Below are 12864 nucleotides of genomic sequence, written 5' to 3'. Positions count from 1 at the left end.
TCTTTCAAAACTGCAGTTCCCCATTTTATTGTATTTCTTGGAAGTTGCTCACAGATTGAATATTTTTTGATGATCAATTTGAACTTTTCTTTGACGCCTCTATGTTGACTTGTTAATTATCTTAATCACTCTGTTGGTGTTTTCTGGGGAGTCGGTGGGTGGGGAGTGAGAGGCCCAGAGGCCACCCAGGATAGGAGAGAGGAGACAGAAGTGAATCACAGTGTCCAGAAAAAGAAGCTACTTGCCTGCATAGGGGAGGAAAAACTTCCTCCTACCCTCTTAGGTTCTGTGGCTGGGCCTAAGAATAAAACTGACATAAGGCAGATTAACAGGAGAAAAGCATACTTTTTTTTTTTTTCACATACATGGGAGTTTTCAAAAGGAAAATGAAGACCCAAAGAAGCTTTTAGACCAGAAAGCTTACCGAACGGCCAAGTGGGGATGTGATAAGACAAAGGGTCTTAAGTTATGCAAATTGTGGGACAGTGACTAGGAAAAAATGGGGAAACTAATGGAAGATAGGAGTTATTTTGGGTTTGGTTGTACAGATCCATTTCCACTTGACTCCCAGTCTCTGGTGATAAGAATGTTCTTCTGTTCCTGGTACAGGGAGAGTACCTTTCTCATGGGAAATTTTATGACCTATTTTAGGTAGAAAAGGAGAGATTAGGGATCCTTTCCTGCATTTGCTGTTTCTTAAGTGCCTTCAGCTCAAAATAACCAATATGGCAAAGCAGCATATTTTGGGGTGACATCCTGAGCCCCTTCACCAAACTTGACTAAGGTGAAGCAGCCTATTCATCAGAGGATAGAAAGCAGCTTTAATAACTGGCTGGGGAATACACTTCAGGCAAACCACATGTCAGAAAGGAAAGGGCCAAGAGCTATAAGTCACAAGAGATTCCTACGTAAAAAGGAAGAAATTAGTGGCTGAGCCAGTGCAGGATATCGTAAAGCCCAAGGCTCACCTGGGTCCAAAGCTGAATATAGACCTTTGATGTACACTATGACTCGGGGCCTCAAAGACTGACCCACGTCAGGAAGAGGTAGGTTCTAAGAAGCAGCAGCATCCATCACCTGGAATTGGCCTCAGAGCATGGAAGAACGATTTAGCATCCATTCCTGTTAGGGTTGAGACAGGGACACGGGAAGGCTTCATAAACTGAGCCTCCAAGTTAATCTTCAATTTGCTTTTAAAATTAGTATCATAAAGTTTGCTAGTTAAATTTGCTTGCTGTTTCATTTGTTTTTCACTTTGTTTTCTAGCAAAAGATTGCTTTAGAAAAATTCTGATCTCTTTGCTGCACAAAGGGGTAAAATGGGCCAGAAGAGACACAGGCCATTTCTGTGTTCCTAATGCCCATCCGTGGCGGGTGACCGTAGACTGAGCGTATGAAGGGGTATTGCAGGCAGAAAGACCTCTGCACCCTTCCCTGGGTTCCTTTCTCAGTCTGCCCCTTTCCTTACTTGAAAAGAAAGTAGATGCTGATTTCTTGTGATTTGGGCCATTCCACTGAACCCCTACCTTGTATTTATAGTATTCGGTAACATTTGTGTGTTAATAGCCCTATAAAGGGTATCAATTGTGAATTCATCTCCTACCCTCTATTGACATATATGCTGTTGCCCAAATATCTTTGAAGTTTTTTGCATTGTGCCTTTCTCTTGCTGTTACAAATGACTAGAATACTCTCCCCACCATCTCTTGGATTATCCAAATTCCCATTCATCTTTCAAGGTCTGGCTTAATGTTGAAGCAGCACAGCTTGTGGAGGGCTAGCTTGGTAGAAATCAGTGAGAATATACCAAGAAGCAGCTGAAACTCAGCAGAAATAATTTGGGGGTCTGTGGGTAGGCAACTGTCCTACCCAACCATGAACTTGGAGGTTCTCCTAGTGCTAAAAGCTAAAGGGTGTATATTTTACATAGGGAAGGTGTTTTTGTTGCCCATAGCCATCACAAGCTGACTTCACATCTCGTTATTCCCCTCGTCGCCTTATACTCTGCAGCAGGATTTATCAAGAACAGCACTTGGTGTGGGGGTAAGATTATTCTTTGTTGTGAGAGGCTATCCTGTGCATTGTAGGATATTTAGCAGCACCCATGGCCTCAAGCCTAGACGCCAATTGCACTCCCCTCTGTGTGACAACTAGAAATGAATACAGACATTGCTGAATGTTGGGGTGGGGGAAGGCTGGGAGGGGAGAGGTTAGAAGAAGAGAGGCACTGCAGAATCGCTCTGCATTGTGAACCTCAGCTCCACAGGCACAGTGAGTCTCTTCCAGTTCTCCGGATGCGGTGTGTACCTACACACACCTGTATGTAGAATGCCTCTTCTGTTTGTCAGCTTCTAAGCTTTAGCTTTCAAGATCTAGCTCTTATGTGAACCTTTTTCATCATTCTTGCCAAAACTGTTAGTGCTACTTCTTTGTGCTCCAAAGCACAAAGCTGTAAAATAATTATTTACAGGCTTAAAAGTGTATAGAGAGGGCTTCCCTAGTGGCACAGTGGTTAAGAATCCGCCTGCCAATGCCTGAGACACGGGTTCAAGCCCTGGTCCGGGAAGATCCTACATGCCACGGAGCAATTAAGCCCATGTGCCACAACTACTGAGCCTGTGCTCTAGAGCCTGCGAGCCATAACTACTGAAGCCCGTGTGCCCTAGAGCCTGTGCTCTGCAACAAGAGAAGCCACTGCAATGAGAAGCCTGCGCACCGCAACAAAGTAGTCCCCGCTCGCCGCAACTAGAGAAAGCCCACACGCAGCCACGCAGCCAAAAATAAGTAAATTTAAAAAAAAACAAGTGTATAGAGATCCTACTATATACCAGCTATCATGCTAGGTTCTAGGGATACAGCATTGAAGAAGATAAACATTTCTTGCCTCATGTTGCTCACAGTCCAGCTTCTTATATATCACGAATTATTTGTACTCCCCATATAGACTGTGAATTCCTGGAAGGCAGGGACCAAGCGTCAGGTCTTGTTCATCACCCCCTAACTCCTTACATAGTATTTGACATAGTGTTGGTCTTCATAAGTATTTGGTGAATAAAGGAAATAAATAATTTATTGCCCTCTCTGCATCTCCACTCGTATTACCCTAATTCAGGTTCTCTTCATTGCAGATATGAGCTCTTGCCTGTTTCCAAGTAAACTATCCTGACTCCATTTGCCCCCTTTAATCCCACCTTCTACAAAGACACCAGAATGAGATGTCCAGAATACAAATCTCAGAAGCCATCAGTGCTTCCTGTTGCATCTGGTATTTTAAAGACAAGTGTCTGTAACACAGCTGAGTCTGCCCTTTTCTGGTTACTCCCTTCCCTACACTTCTCTCCACCAGTCAGAACAGCCTGTAACAGCTCTCCATGATCACCGTGCTATTTCAGACCCCAGAAGCTTTGCTTCTGCTGCTTCCTCTTATCTGCAATTTCCTGTCTACTGGGTAATTCCAACTCATCCTTTAAGATTCAGTTCAAGAATCCATTCTTTCTGGAAGCCCCTTATGGGCTAACTACCAGACTAAGTTGGGTGGGCCTCCTCTGTCTCCCACCGTGCTAGTATCTACTTGTGATTTCTTAATTGTTAATGGGAATGCCTTCCCAATTCTACAGTGAGTTTCTTGAGAGCAGGACTTAATATCTTTCATCTTTGTATCCCAGGTATCTAGCATAGTGACTGACAAACAGTAGGCACTTAGATTTTGTTTGAATGAATGAATGTGTGAATGAAAAGGTTAGTAACAGGACCTTTTCTTTAAAGTAAAAGTTTCAAATAGAGGCTCTTAATGATCATGTGTTTTATTTTTGCTTTCTACAGACATTGGTATCAACTTGACAGATCCTGTGTTCAGAGGAATTTATAGGGGGGTTCAAAAGCATCAAGGTAAATGTTTCTTTTATTAAGGTAAATAGTTTATCTGTGAAGACAAACTTTCTGACTCAAGGGAGACCATAAGAAGCTTCACCCACTCTTACCATTGAAATATTAAAGAATTTATTATGCATCTTGGATAAAACTATAAACAAAGTGAAACACACATAAGCTATATTGGTAAAACATGATCATGAACATTTATAAAATACCTATTACAACAAAGTGTTATCAAGCCCTTCTTATCTGTAGAAGTTTATAACTTTGAATATAGAACTTTAGATAACCATATGCATAAAAGGCAAACCATAAAGCCAAACAGACTTTTCCCCTTTGTGGTCAACAGAATAAAAATACAATTGAATGGATAACTTCATCTATTTTGCCTTATATGGGTTTCTTTTTTTTTAAAGTATCGCTAGGTCTTTGCTTATATGATAAGCACTCATCAAATAGTATTGATTTGACTTCAGTAAATATGATTTTTCTATGTATTTTTCTTTCAATAAAGGATAACTAAATTATGGATAAGTGAATTTATAGTTACATTTTCTTAATGTGGGGTTCATCTTTTACAGATGACTTACGGGATGTAATAGAGAGAGCTGTTCAGATTGGTGTTAAAAAGGTAACATTTCATTTTTATTACCCTTATGGGTTTTTTTAAAAAAAAAACTAAATTTTGGTTAAAATACTGCAGAAAAGAAGAGAAAGCCAAACCACATTTAGCATTTTGTGATATGTATCGTCAACATGTAATATTATCAAGTTAATGAAATAAAATATCAAAATATTCTGTTCTCAGCAATTTAAGTGACACAAACCTTGTGAGTGGATCTTCCATGTGATCAGAAGTGTAGTAAATGGCCAAGTCTCCCTGGAAAAGTTTTTTAAAACCCATCTAAATTACCAGGCTTCTTAAGAGGCAACTGTTAGTAGATTTTGTAACAATTTAGCATTTGTTAGAAGTAAGCAATCATCAAAAATACATGTATCTAATCACCAAGTTTAGCTTTTATACTATGTATAACATTTCAAATAACTGAGAGAACACTTTAATTTTTACGGTGGTAATTTGATAATCAGGAGAATTCCTACTACTTTTAGAGTGTTCTAAGCAAAAGAATTTTAGTTTGGTGTCAAATGTTTTGAATAGATATTTCTTTTTAATCAGTATTTTTTTTAAGTAGCAAGCTAGCCCACACATGCACACAAGAAATAAGATTAAGTTCCAAAGGGGACTTCCCTGGTGGTCCAGTGGGTAAGACTGCACGCTCCCAAAGCAGGGGGCCTTGCTTCGATCCCTGGTCAGGGAACTAGATCCCACATGCAGCAACTAAAAGAACCCACATGCCGCAACTAAGACCCAGCACAGCCAAATAAATAAATATTAAAAAAAAAAAAAAAGAAAGATTAAGCTCCATAGTGTATCAGGGCACTTAGTAGCTACTGTTTCTAAGTTAAATAAACCTCAGTTTTAAAAAGTGATACTCCTGGCTAAATGAGTTCTGCAGTCTCCAACTCTAAAATTATATTAGTTATTATTCAGAAGTAATAAGGATAAAAGTTACAACATAATTTCTCATTATGTGGTCATTCTTTGCTTGGTAAATCACTTTATAAAATGTTTTTCTGCAAACTCTGAAATACCAAGCTCCTAAATTTTGTCAACTGAAAAAAACTGCACAACCTAAAGGTTGAGAATTATGTTTTATTTGGCATACTTGCTGAATTACCAGGCTTCTTAAGAGGCAACTAGTAGTTGCCTAATCCTCTCAGGTGGCTCTGAGGGACTGCTCCGAAGAGGGAAGGGAGGAGCCAGGATATATGGGAGTTTTGCCAAAAAAAACCCAAAACAACAACAAAAAAAACAGGTAGTGGAACATCAAAAGATTACTCCTAGTTAAAGAAAAAAATCTCAAATTAATGAATTTAGCACTTTTTTACATATGGGAAGATGCAAGAGTCTGGGCTCATTGAAATCATTCCTTTGATGTGCACCTTCACTATCTAGAGCAAGTATCCTGTTTTTCGCCATCCTGAGTCTCCTCAGGGTGCACAGTCTGAGGCGGCTGCAGTGGCTGAGGGCTTGATGACCATAACATCCTGTGTTGACTGATATGGCAGGAGACATTTTTCGTAGACAGTTTTCATGTGTCATCCATGAATAGTTTAATCTTAACATTTATAACACCCACATGGATTTAGGAATGACTGAACTGAAGAACTGAAATCAAATTTACTTGGACATCGTTCCAAATTGAAATTTAATCCAATGCCTTGTAGCTTTATGGCAGTGATTAAAAGCACAGTTACAGCATCACAAACCTTGGTTCCAGCCCCAGCTTCCTTCTTCAGAGCTTTGTAACCTGGGGTGCTTCATCTCTCTAGACTTCAGTTTTCTCATCCCTAAATCAAGAATGATAATAATAGCTAATAAACAGAATTGTTGTGAAGATTAAATAAAATATAGAATGCAAAGCAGTTGATATTGTACCTGGCATAAAGTAAGCAACATTTATTATGTTTATAGTGGAAGCTGTCATTGTCGTCATCATCATCATCGTCATCATCGTAAACTGGGAGAGGAAAGTATATGTCCCTTAGTCTTGTCCTTAGATTTGATTACAAACTATTTTACATAATTGAAAACTGGATGTGGGCACCTGATCCTTTTTTTTAAATTTTTATTGGCATACGGTTGATTTATAACATGTTTCAGGTGTACAGCAAAGTGAATCAGTTATACATATATCCACTCTTTTTTAGATTCTTTTCCCATATAGGACATTACAGAGTATTTTATTTTAATTAATTAATTTATTTTTGGCTGTGTTGGGTCTTCGTTGCTGTGCGCAGGCTTTCTCTAGTTGTGGCGAGCGGGGGCTACTCTTCATTGTGGTGTGTGGGCTTCTCATTGCGGTTGGTTCTCTTGTTGCGGAGCACGGGCTCTAGGCACACAGGCTTCAGTAGTTGTGGCATGCGGGCTCAGAAGTTGTGGCGCGCGGGCTCTAGAGCGCAGGCTCAGTAGTTGTGGCACACGGGGTTAGTGGCTCCGCGGCACGTGGGATCTTCTGGGACCAGGGATCGATCCCGTGTCCCCTGCATTGACAGGCAGATTCTTAACCACTGTGCCACCAGGGAAGTCCCCACCTCATCCTTTATTAAAGAATTAGGTAGTGTTAGTAAACAATAGTTTTCTCAATATTTTTGTTAATATATACTATGTTTTACAGGCAGAATAGATACTCAGTGTCTATCATTTCAGAAGTTTATCACTCTGTGAAAATGTCTGTTTATCATTTGCACTATCTCCAGTGTTTTCTGTGTGTTCTATTTACGTGTGTACCTAGAATGAATTCTTCATTTTAGCTCAGTGAGTCTCTTGAAGTATGCTTTAAAATATATACCTCAGTGTGTTTAAATCACTTCTTCCGAAGAATGTGCACTTAAGCAGCACTGCCTCAGTAGTCACCATCAACACATAGCTCTTTAGTGACATTTTCCCTTAAACAGGTTAGCAAAGATGGTGTTCTAACTGCAGTGGACTCTGATAGCTACCTCTGTAGAAGGGCTTCCTTGCCAAGAGCTATACATATCCCTACAAAGAATTTTATCAATATACATTAATCCAGTGATTATTCATATTCTTTAAGATTATTGAGGACCCTAAAGAGCTCTTATGTGGGTTCTATCGATATATATTGTATTAGAGATTAAAACAGAAAAGTTTTAAATGCAGTTGTCTTTGAATAACACTGGTTTGAACTGTGAGTTCACTTAGACACAGATTTTTTTTCCAGTGGTAAATACTACAGTATTACGTGACCTGAGGCTGGGTGAATATGTAGATGTGGAACCCCTGATACAGAGGGCCGACTATAAGTAATATACAGATTTTCAGTGGCGCCCCTAACCTCCACATTGTTCAAGGGTCAACTGTATCTATATGTTAATTCATTTTAAAACAGTAGACCATTATGTAAAATAAATAGCATATTTTTATGAAAAGTATTTTCTAAACCAAAAACATTTAGTGACATGAGTGGAATTTGTATTTTTTTTAATATCTTTTAAATGTTTGACTTAATAGAAGACTGCTGAGCTTTCATATCTGTTGCTGCAGTCTTTTGTGATGTTACACATCATGTAGCCTCTGGAATACTTGACTGCACACGCGTGACAGGTGAGAGTGAATAGGCAAATAACATCTTAGTATTATTATGATAATAGTTTTGACCTAACATATCCCCTGGAGAGTCCAGGACCACACCTGGAGAACTGTTTAGTCAACACTATTGAATCTCTAATTTAGATTAACAGAATTCTAAATTCAGAAGTTTTTAGTTATTCATTCTTTCCTAATGTGATCTCTGTCCTCAAGAAACTCGTGGTCTAATAGGAAAGACAGACATGTGAATACATTTTAGTAGGAGTCACACATTCTTTGTAGTGTGTGTATGTGTGTGTGCGTGTGCGTGTGTGCACACGTGGAGAGGGTATTCAGGATCCACTCTGCACAGGAGGTGATCTTTCAGCTGAATTTTTAAAGGAGGGTTGGTATGTGACAGAGAGAGAAGCATTCTGGAAAAAAGCAGCAGGAAAGCACGTTTGGGAAACTGTGGTTGACACCCTGTTAAAGTGGACTTATTTCTTTCTGTTTCAGTTTGTGATTACAGGTGGAAATCTACAAGACAGTAAAGATGCACTGCATTTGGCACAGACAAATGGTATCCTCATATTACTTTTACCCCCCAAAATGTGAATTAAGTTATTTTGAAGAAGTCTTTCTGAGAACTGCCTCAGGTACAAATACTGTAGACACAACAGGAAGATAGACCAATTTCAGTGTGACACGATTAAGATGAAAAAATTGAAAGTGCCCATTGTTATATCAGATGCTTGATGAACCCTCTTGTATTTAATAAGGATTATTTTAAGATTTCAGTTAATGAGAATTAAGTTCACTAGGCATAAAATTTAACCTCAGATATTCCTGATGTAGAATTTTTGTGTATATGCCATAATGTGTTTAAGATATGCGTTGCTTTTTATTTGCTCTTTTTTAACTTAGGCTGTGAAAGATCATTTATCATTTATAAATATTTATAAATATTCATCATGCAGATCAGAGACACTGTGCAAGGCCCCAGGAATGCAAATAATAATATAATATATAATCCCTCATGTGCTCACTTTACGTTCATATATTTGCATTTATTTAAAGTCTGTAAAGTTTTGGAGTTGATTCCTACAAGAATCCTAGTTACATAAAACACCTCCTTTACCTGGCATTCATGTACCTAACCTTTTTTTGGTTTGTTTTTTTGCTGGGGAGCAGCAGGGAGCATACTTCATGTGCTAGACACTGAAGAATTAGGCATTCCATGTTATTTTTCAAAATACTGGTTTATTCATTAAAAGCTGTTTTTTATTGAAACCTTTCTAAAATGCATACTTCTCTTCAGGATCCACTGACACTTTTTCTTAGTGATTAAAGTCATAAAAATAATCATCTTCCCAGAAGCTTTTGATGTGTATAAGAATATTATCTTGCATACTTGTTATTCCCCAAACAGATATGCTTTTAAAAGTTCTCGGATCTCCATTGTCAACCCTTTTCCACTCCTCTGCGTATACCTGCTACCTCACTGCTTTAAAAGCTCCTTTTATGCATGAACATATTCGTGGGAGCCTGAGGAAGGCAACAGCTCTCTCCCATGGGTTCATCAGGTGCAAGCGCCTTAAGCTTTTTAAGCCCTTTTCAACCTCACACTTGTGTTCCATACAATTAAGATACCAAAGTACAGCCTCCAAATAAGTGAGCTTTATTTTCTATTAGAAAATAATAGAAATTATTATTTTGAGAGATGAATCCTACTTCCACCTCTGTTACCCTTTTTAAGGGAAAGGAGTGCATTTTAACTGTTAATACATGAAACCTGAGTCACGTAAACAGTGAATATTAAAGATAAAATTGTAGAATGAAATGTCATTACCTAAGAAATTGTTTCATTTTCCATTCAAAAGGCTCAGTAAATACCAAACTTTGGAAGAGTTGAATTATTTTTACCAGTACATTAAGGCAATTTTCATATTCATGTCCTACTTTGTTAGTATTCCAAAAATTCTTATGTGATTAACCCAGTGCAATTCTGGTAGTTTGACTAGTTTATGGGTATTGTTAAAAACTGACCAGTTGAAATCATTTGATATTATATCATTTTTGCATATTAAATATGAAAAAATATTTTGAAAATAATCCTAAGACATTATTTTGTGCTAGATATGTTTTTCAGTACAGTTGGGTGTCATCCTACAAGATGTGATGAATTTGAAAAGAATAACCCTGATCTTTACTTGATGGAGTTACTAAATCTCGCTGAAAACAACAAGGGGAAAGTTGTAGCAATAGGGGAATGTGGACTTGGTAAGTGCCAACTTATCCCGTTAGAGTGACTTTGTTTGAAAATAATTGATTTGTTGTGTACAAGTCATGAGTAATTATTGATTCTTTTTTATCTTTTAAAGATTTTGACCGACTGCAGTTTTGTCCTAAAGGTACTCAGCTCAAGTAAGGAAATTTGTTGTCTTTAGAAATTATCGTATTGTAAAATCTTAAGGGTGATTTTTAAGTAGATTTTATCAGTTCAGAATGTAGTTAGATTAAGCATGAGGCTTTTTTTGTTTTTCCCTTTGTATATTAAAAGTTAAGTGAAACAAATTCCATGCGTACTTGAATGGAATTCATAAGGTATGGAAGCATATAGTTCCCTAATTGTTTAACCATTTAACTTGATTTTAATGGTAGAAACAGGGATGAGTTTACATGATAGACTTTCGATTTTTGTTTGTTTAATAAGAGCATTCATACATGAACCATTCCAATAAAATGAATTAAATTCAGTTGTGGGGCATATGATTTAAGAGTAAAAGATATTATTAATAAAAAGAGATTATAGGATCAATCACCAAAGCTAGAAAAGCATATTTTACTCTTGCTGGGTGTTGAATATTGTCAGTTTGGAACCTGAGAATCCTTTCATAGGATCCATGTTGGGAGTGGTGGCTTCTGAGGAAACTCCAAGCTCACAAGCCTCAGAGACTTCTTACAACCCATTGCCTGTAGCTTAGTTGGAACTCCTGTCACCAGACTGGTGGGTAGTGTTGAAGGCTGAAAAGAAAAATTATGTTATAGGCTTAATTTAAGACATAAGCATTTTGTTGAATTTCAAAAACAGTGTATTACTTGTCAAGACGGTAAAACATTAAAATGAGTTTCTAAAGGAGGCTAATTTAGTTATTCATCTATTCAGCAAATATTTATGGAGTAATATGTGCTAGAAACTGCTGGGAACTCATAGTATAGTCATAGTATACAAAACTATGAATAAGGTATAGTATCTGCTCCTGGAGCCATTTAAGAATAAACAACCCTCCATCCTGCTTAGTTTCTCATACATGAAAGAGGAGTCTGGATCAAATTCTCTCAAGATACCATCTAGCTGTCTCATAATATTTAATAATTAACTATTTCTTGTCATATGATCTTGATTAAGCCAGTGCTTGATGGCCTGAAGGGACTTTTTAAACCATACCTGCCAGAAGTGTACTTCCTCCCACTCCCTCCCCTGCCCACACACGCAATCCCAGTGTGACTGGTCCAGGTGAAAGTGCCTCCAGTGAGGCGCAGATTGACCAGTGAGCCTGTCGTACCCTGGACTTCAGGGCCCAGAATTCCTGAAGGACCATAACCAAGTGACACAGGATGGGTTAGAGTAATGTTCTATGGACTCTTGCTTTCAGGCTTCACAGTTATAGAACCTTTCAGAGCTGTTTAGTTAGCAGCATATTATTTGCCGTGTTTTTCAGGGACATTCACGTGATTACTGGCAGGATTATTAAATCTCTGTACCCCTCTCGAATATCATGTAGGTCAGTTCACTTAACCTTAAAAGTTCACATATTCATATTTAAAAAGAAAAACAGTTGGCTGTAATACCTTCTTCGGTTAAGCCCACACATCTTAATTCCTCCACTTTCATGTCTGTTTTTGGCCAAGATGAGCCTCATGAGGCAAACAGATTGTGTGGTGTGACCATCAAGGACAGTGGCAGAGTCCTCCATATGACTTTTCATCCAGATGACTTAAACTGATTCTAAAATGCAACTTAAATACTTTAAACCTGATCTGTGTGTGTGTTTAATGAAAACGTTGATAGTATCAGCTCTCTTTTACTGCTCCATCATCTTCAGATCAGAACTTAAAACGATGTATATATAGCAGTATATAGTTTATGCTTCAACACACATGCCAGTTGTCCAGATGTTGATCTGTAATAGAGTTGAACTCCATTGATTAGGTGAATGATTACCAAGTGTCTCCTCAGTCGGATACAAAGAAGAATAAGTGCCTCTACAGATAAGAGAGGACATAAATAATTAAAATAGGTTGGAAAGTGCTATCAAAAAGGTATGTGAGGGCTTCTCTGGTGGCGCAGTGGTTGAGAGTCCGCCTGCCGATGCAGGGGACACGGGTTTGTGCCCCGGTCCGGGAGGATCCCACGTGCCGCGGAGCGGCTGGGCCCGTGAGCCATGGCCGCTGAGCCTGCGCGTCCGGAGCCTGTGCTCCACAGCGGGAGAGGCCACAACGGTGAGGGGCCCGCGTAACGCAAAAAAAAAAAAAAAAAAAAAAAAAAGGTATGTGAACAGCAGAGGGAAAGACTCACTTTCTGGGGGGAGTCAGAAGGCTTTGCTAAGGTGATGGGATGTGACCTAGGCCTCTTCCAGAACAGGTAAGGCTAAGGACGAATTAAAGTACAGTAGAAATTTTGAATAGATGGGCAGTTGAGTTTGAAATTTCATTTTATTATAGATAATCAAATGACTTAGTGAGTAAAAGAGTGACAAACCAGTAGTAATTGCATTTGGATTGTTGTTATGGAAACATATACCCATGTCTTCTACCTTTGCTCCCTCCTTTCCTATA

General features: G+C 38.5%; 1 protein-coding gene across 5 annotated transcripts in view; it reads left to right on the top strand.

Moving 5' to 3' along the window:
• The window catches only part of TATDN1 (TatD DNase domain containing 1), a 38252-nt gene that overhangs the window by 6390 nt on the left and 18998 nt on the right, over window positions 1-12864 (top strand). For 2 of the 5 annotated variants that reach the window (XR_009536560.1, XM_060128506.1), the window contains exons 2-6: window positions 3822-3887; window positions 4454-4503; window positions 8542-8605; window positions 10162-10305; window positions 10407-10449. Coding sequence is in view for 4 of the 5 variants with exons in the window: in XM_060128506.1 (XP_059984489.1) it covers window positions 3822-3887; window positions 4454-4503; window positions 8542-8605; window positions 10162-10305; window positions 10407-10449 (367 nt within the window). In the remaining variant the exon portion in view is untranslated. Of the gene's footprint in view, window positions 1-3821; window positions 3888-4453; window positions 4504-8541; window positions 8682-10161; window positions 10306-10406; window positions 10450-12864 lie in introns of those variants that run through there. The other 3 variants (XM_060128507.1, XM_060128509.1, XM_060128510.1) reach the window with 3 other exon arrangements.

Source organism: Lagenorhynchus albirostris, chromosome 17, assembly GCF_949774975.1.
Source record: "Lagenorhynchus albirostris chromosome 17, mLagAlb1.1, whole genome shotgun sequence".
Classification (NCBI taxonomy): domain Eukaryota; kingdom Metazoa; phylum Chordata; class Mammalia; order Artiodactyla; family Delphinidae; genus Lagenorhynchus; species Lagenorhynchus albirostris.
This window is presented reverse-complemented; position numbering and strand designations above follow the sequence as displayed.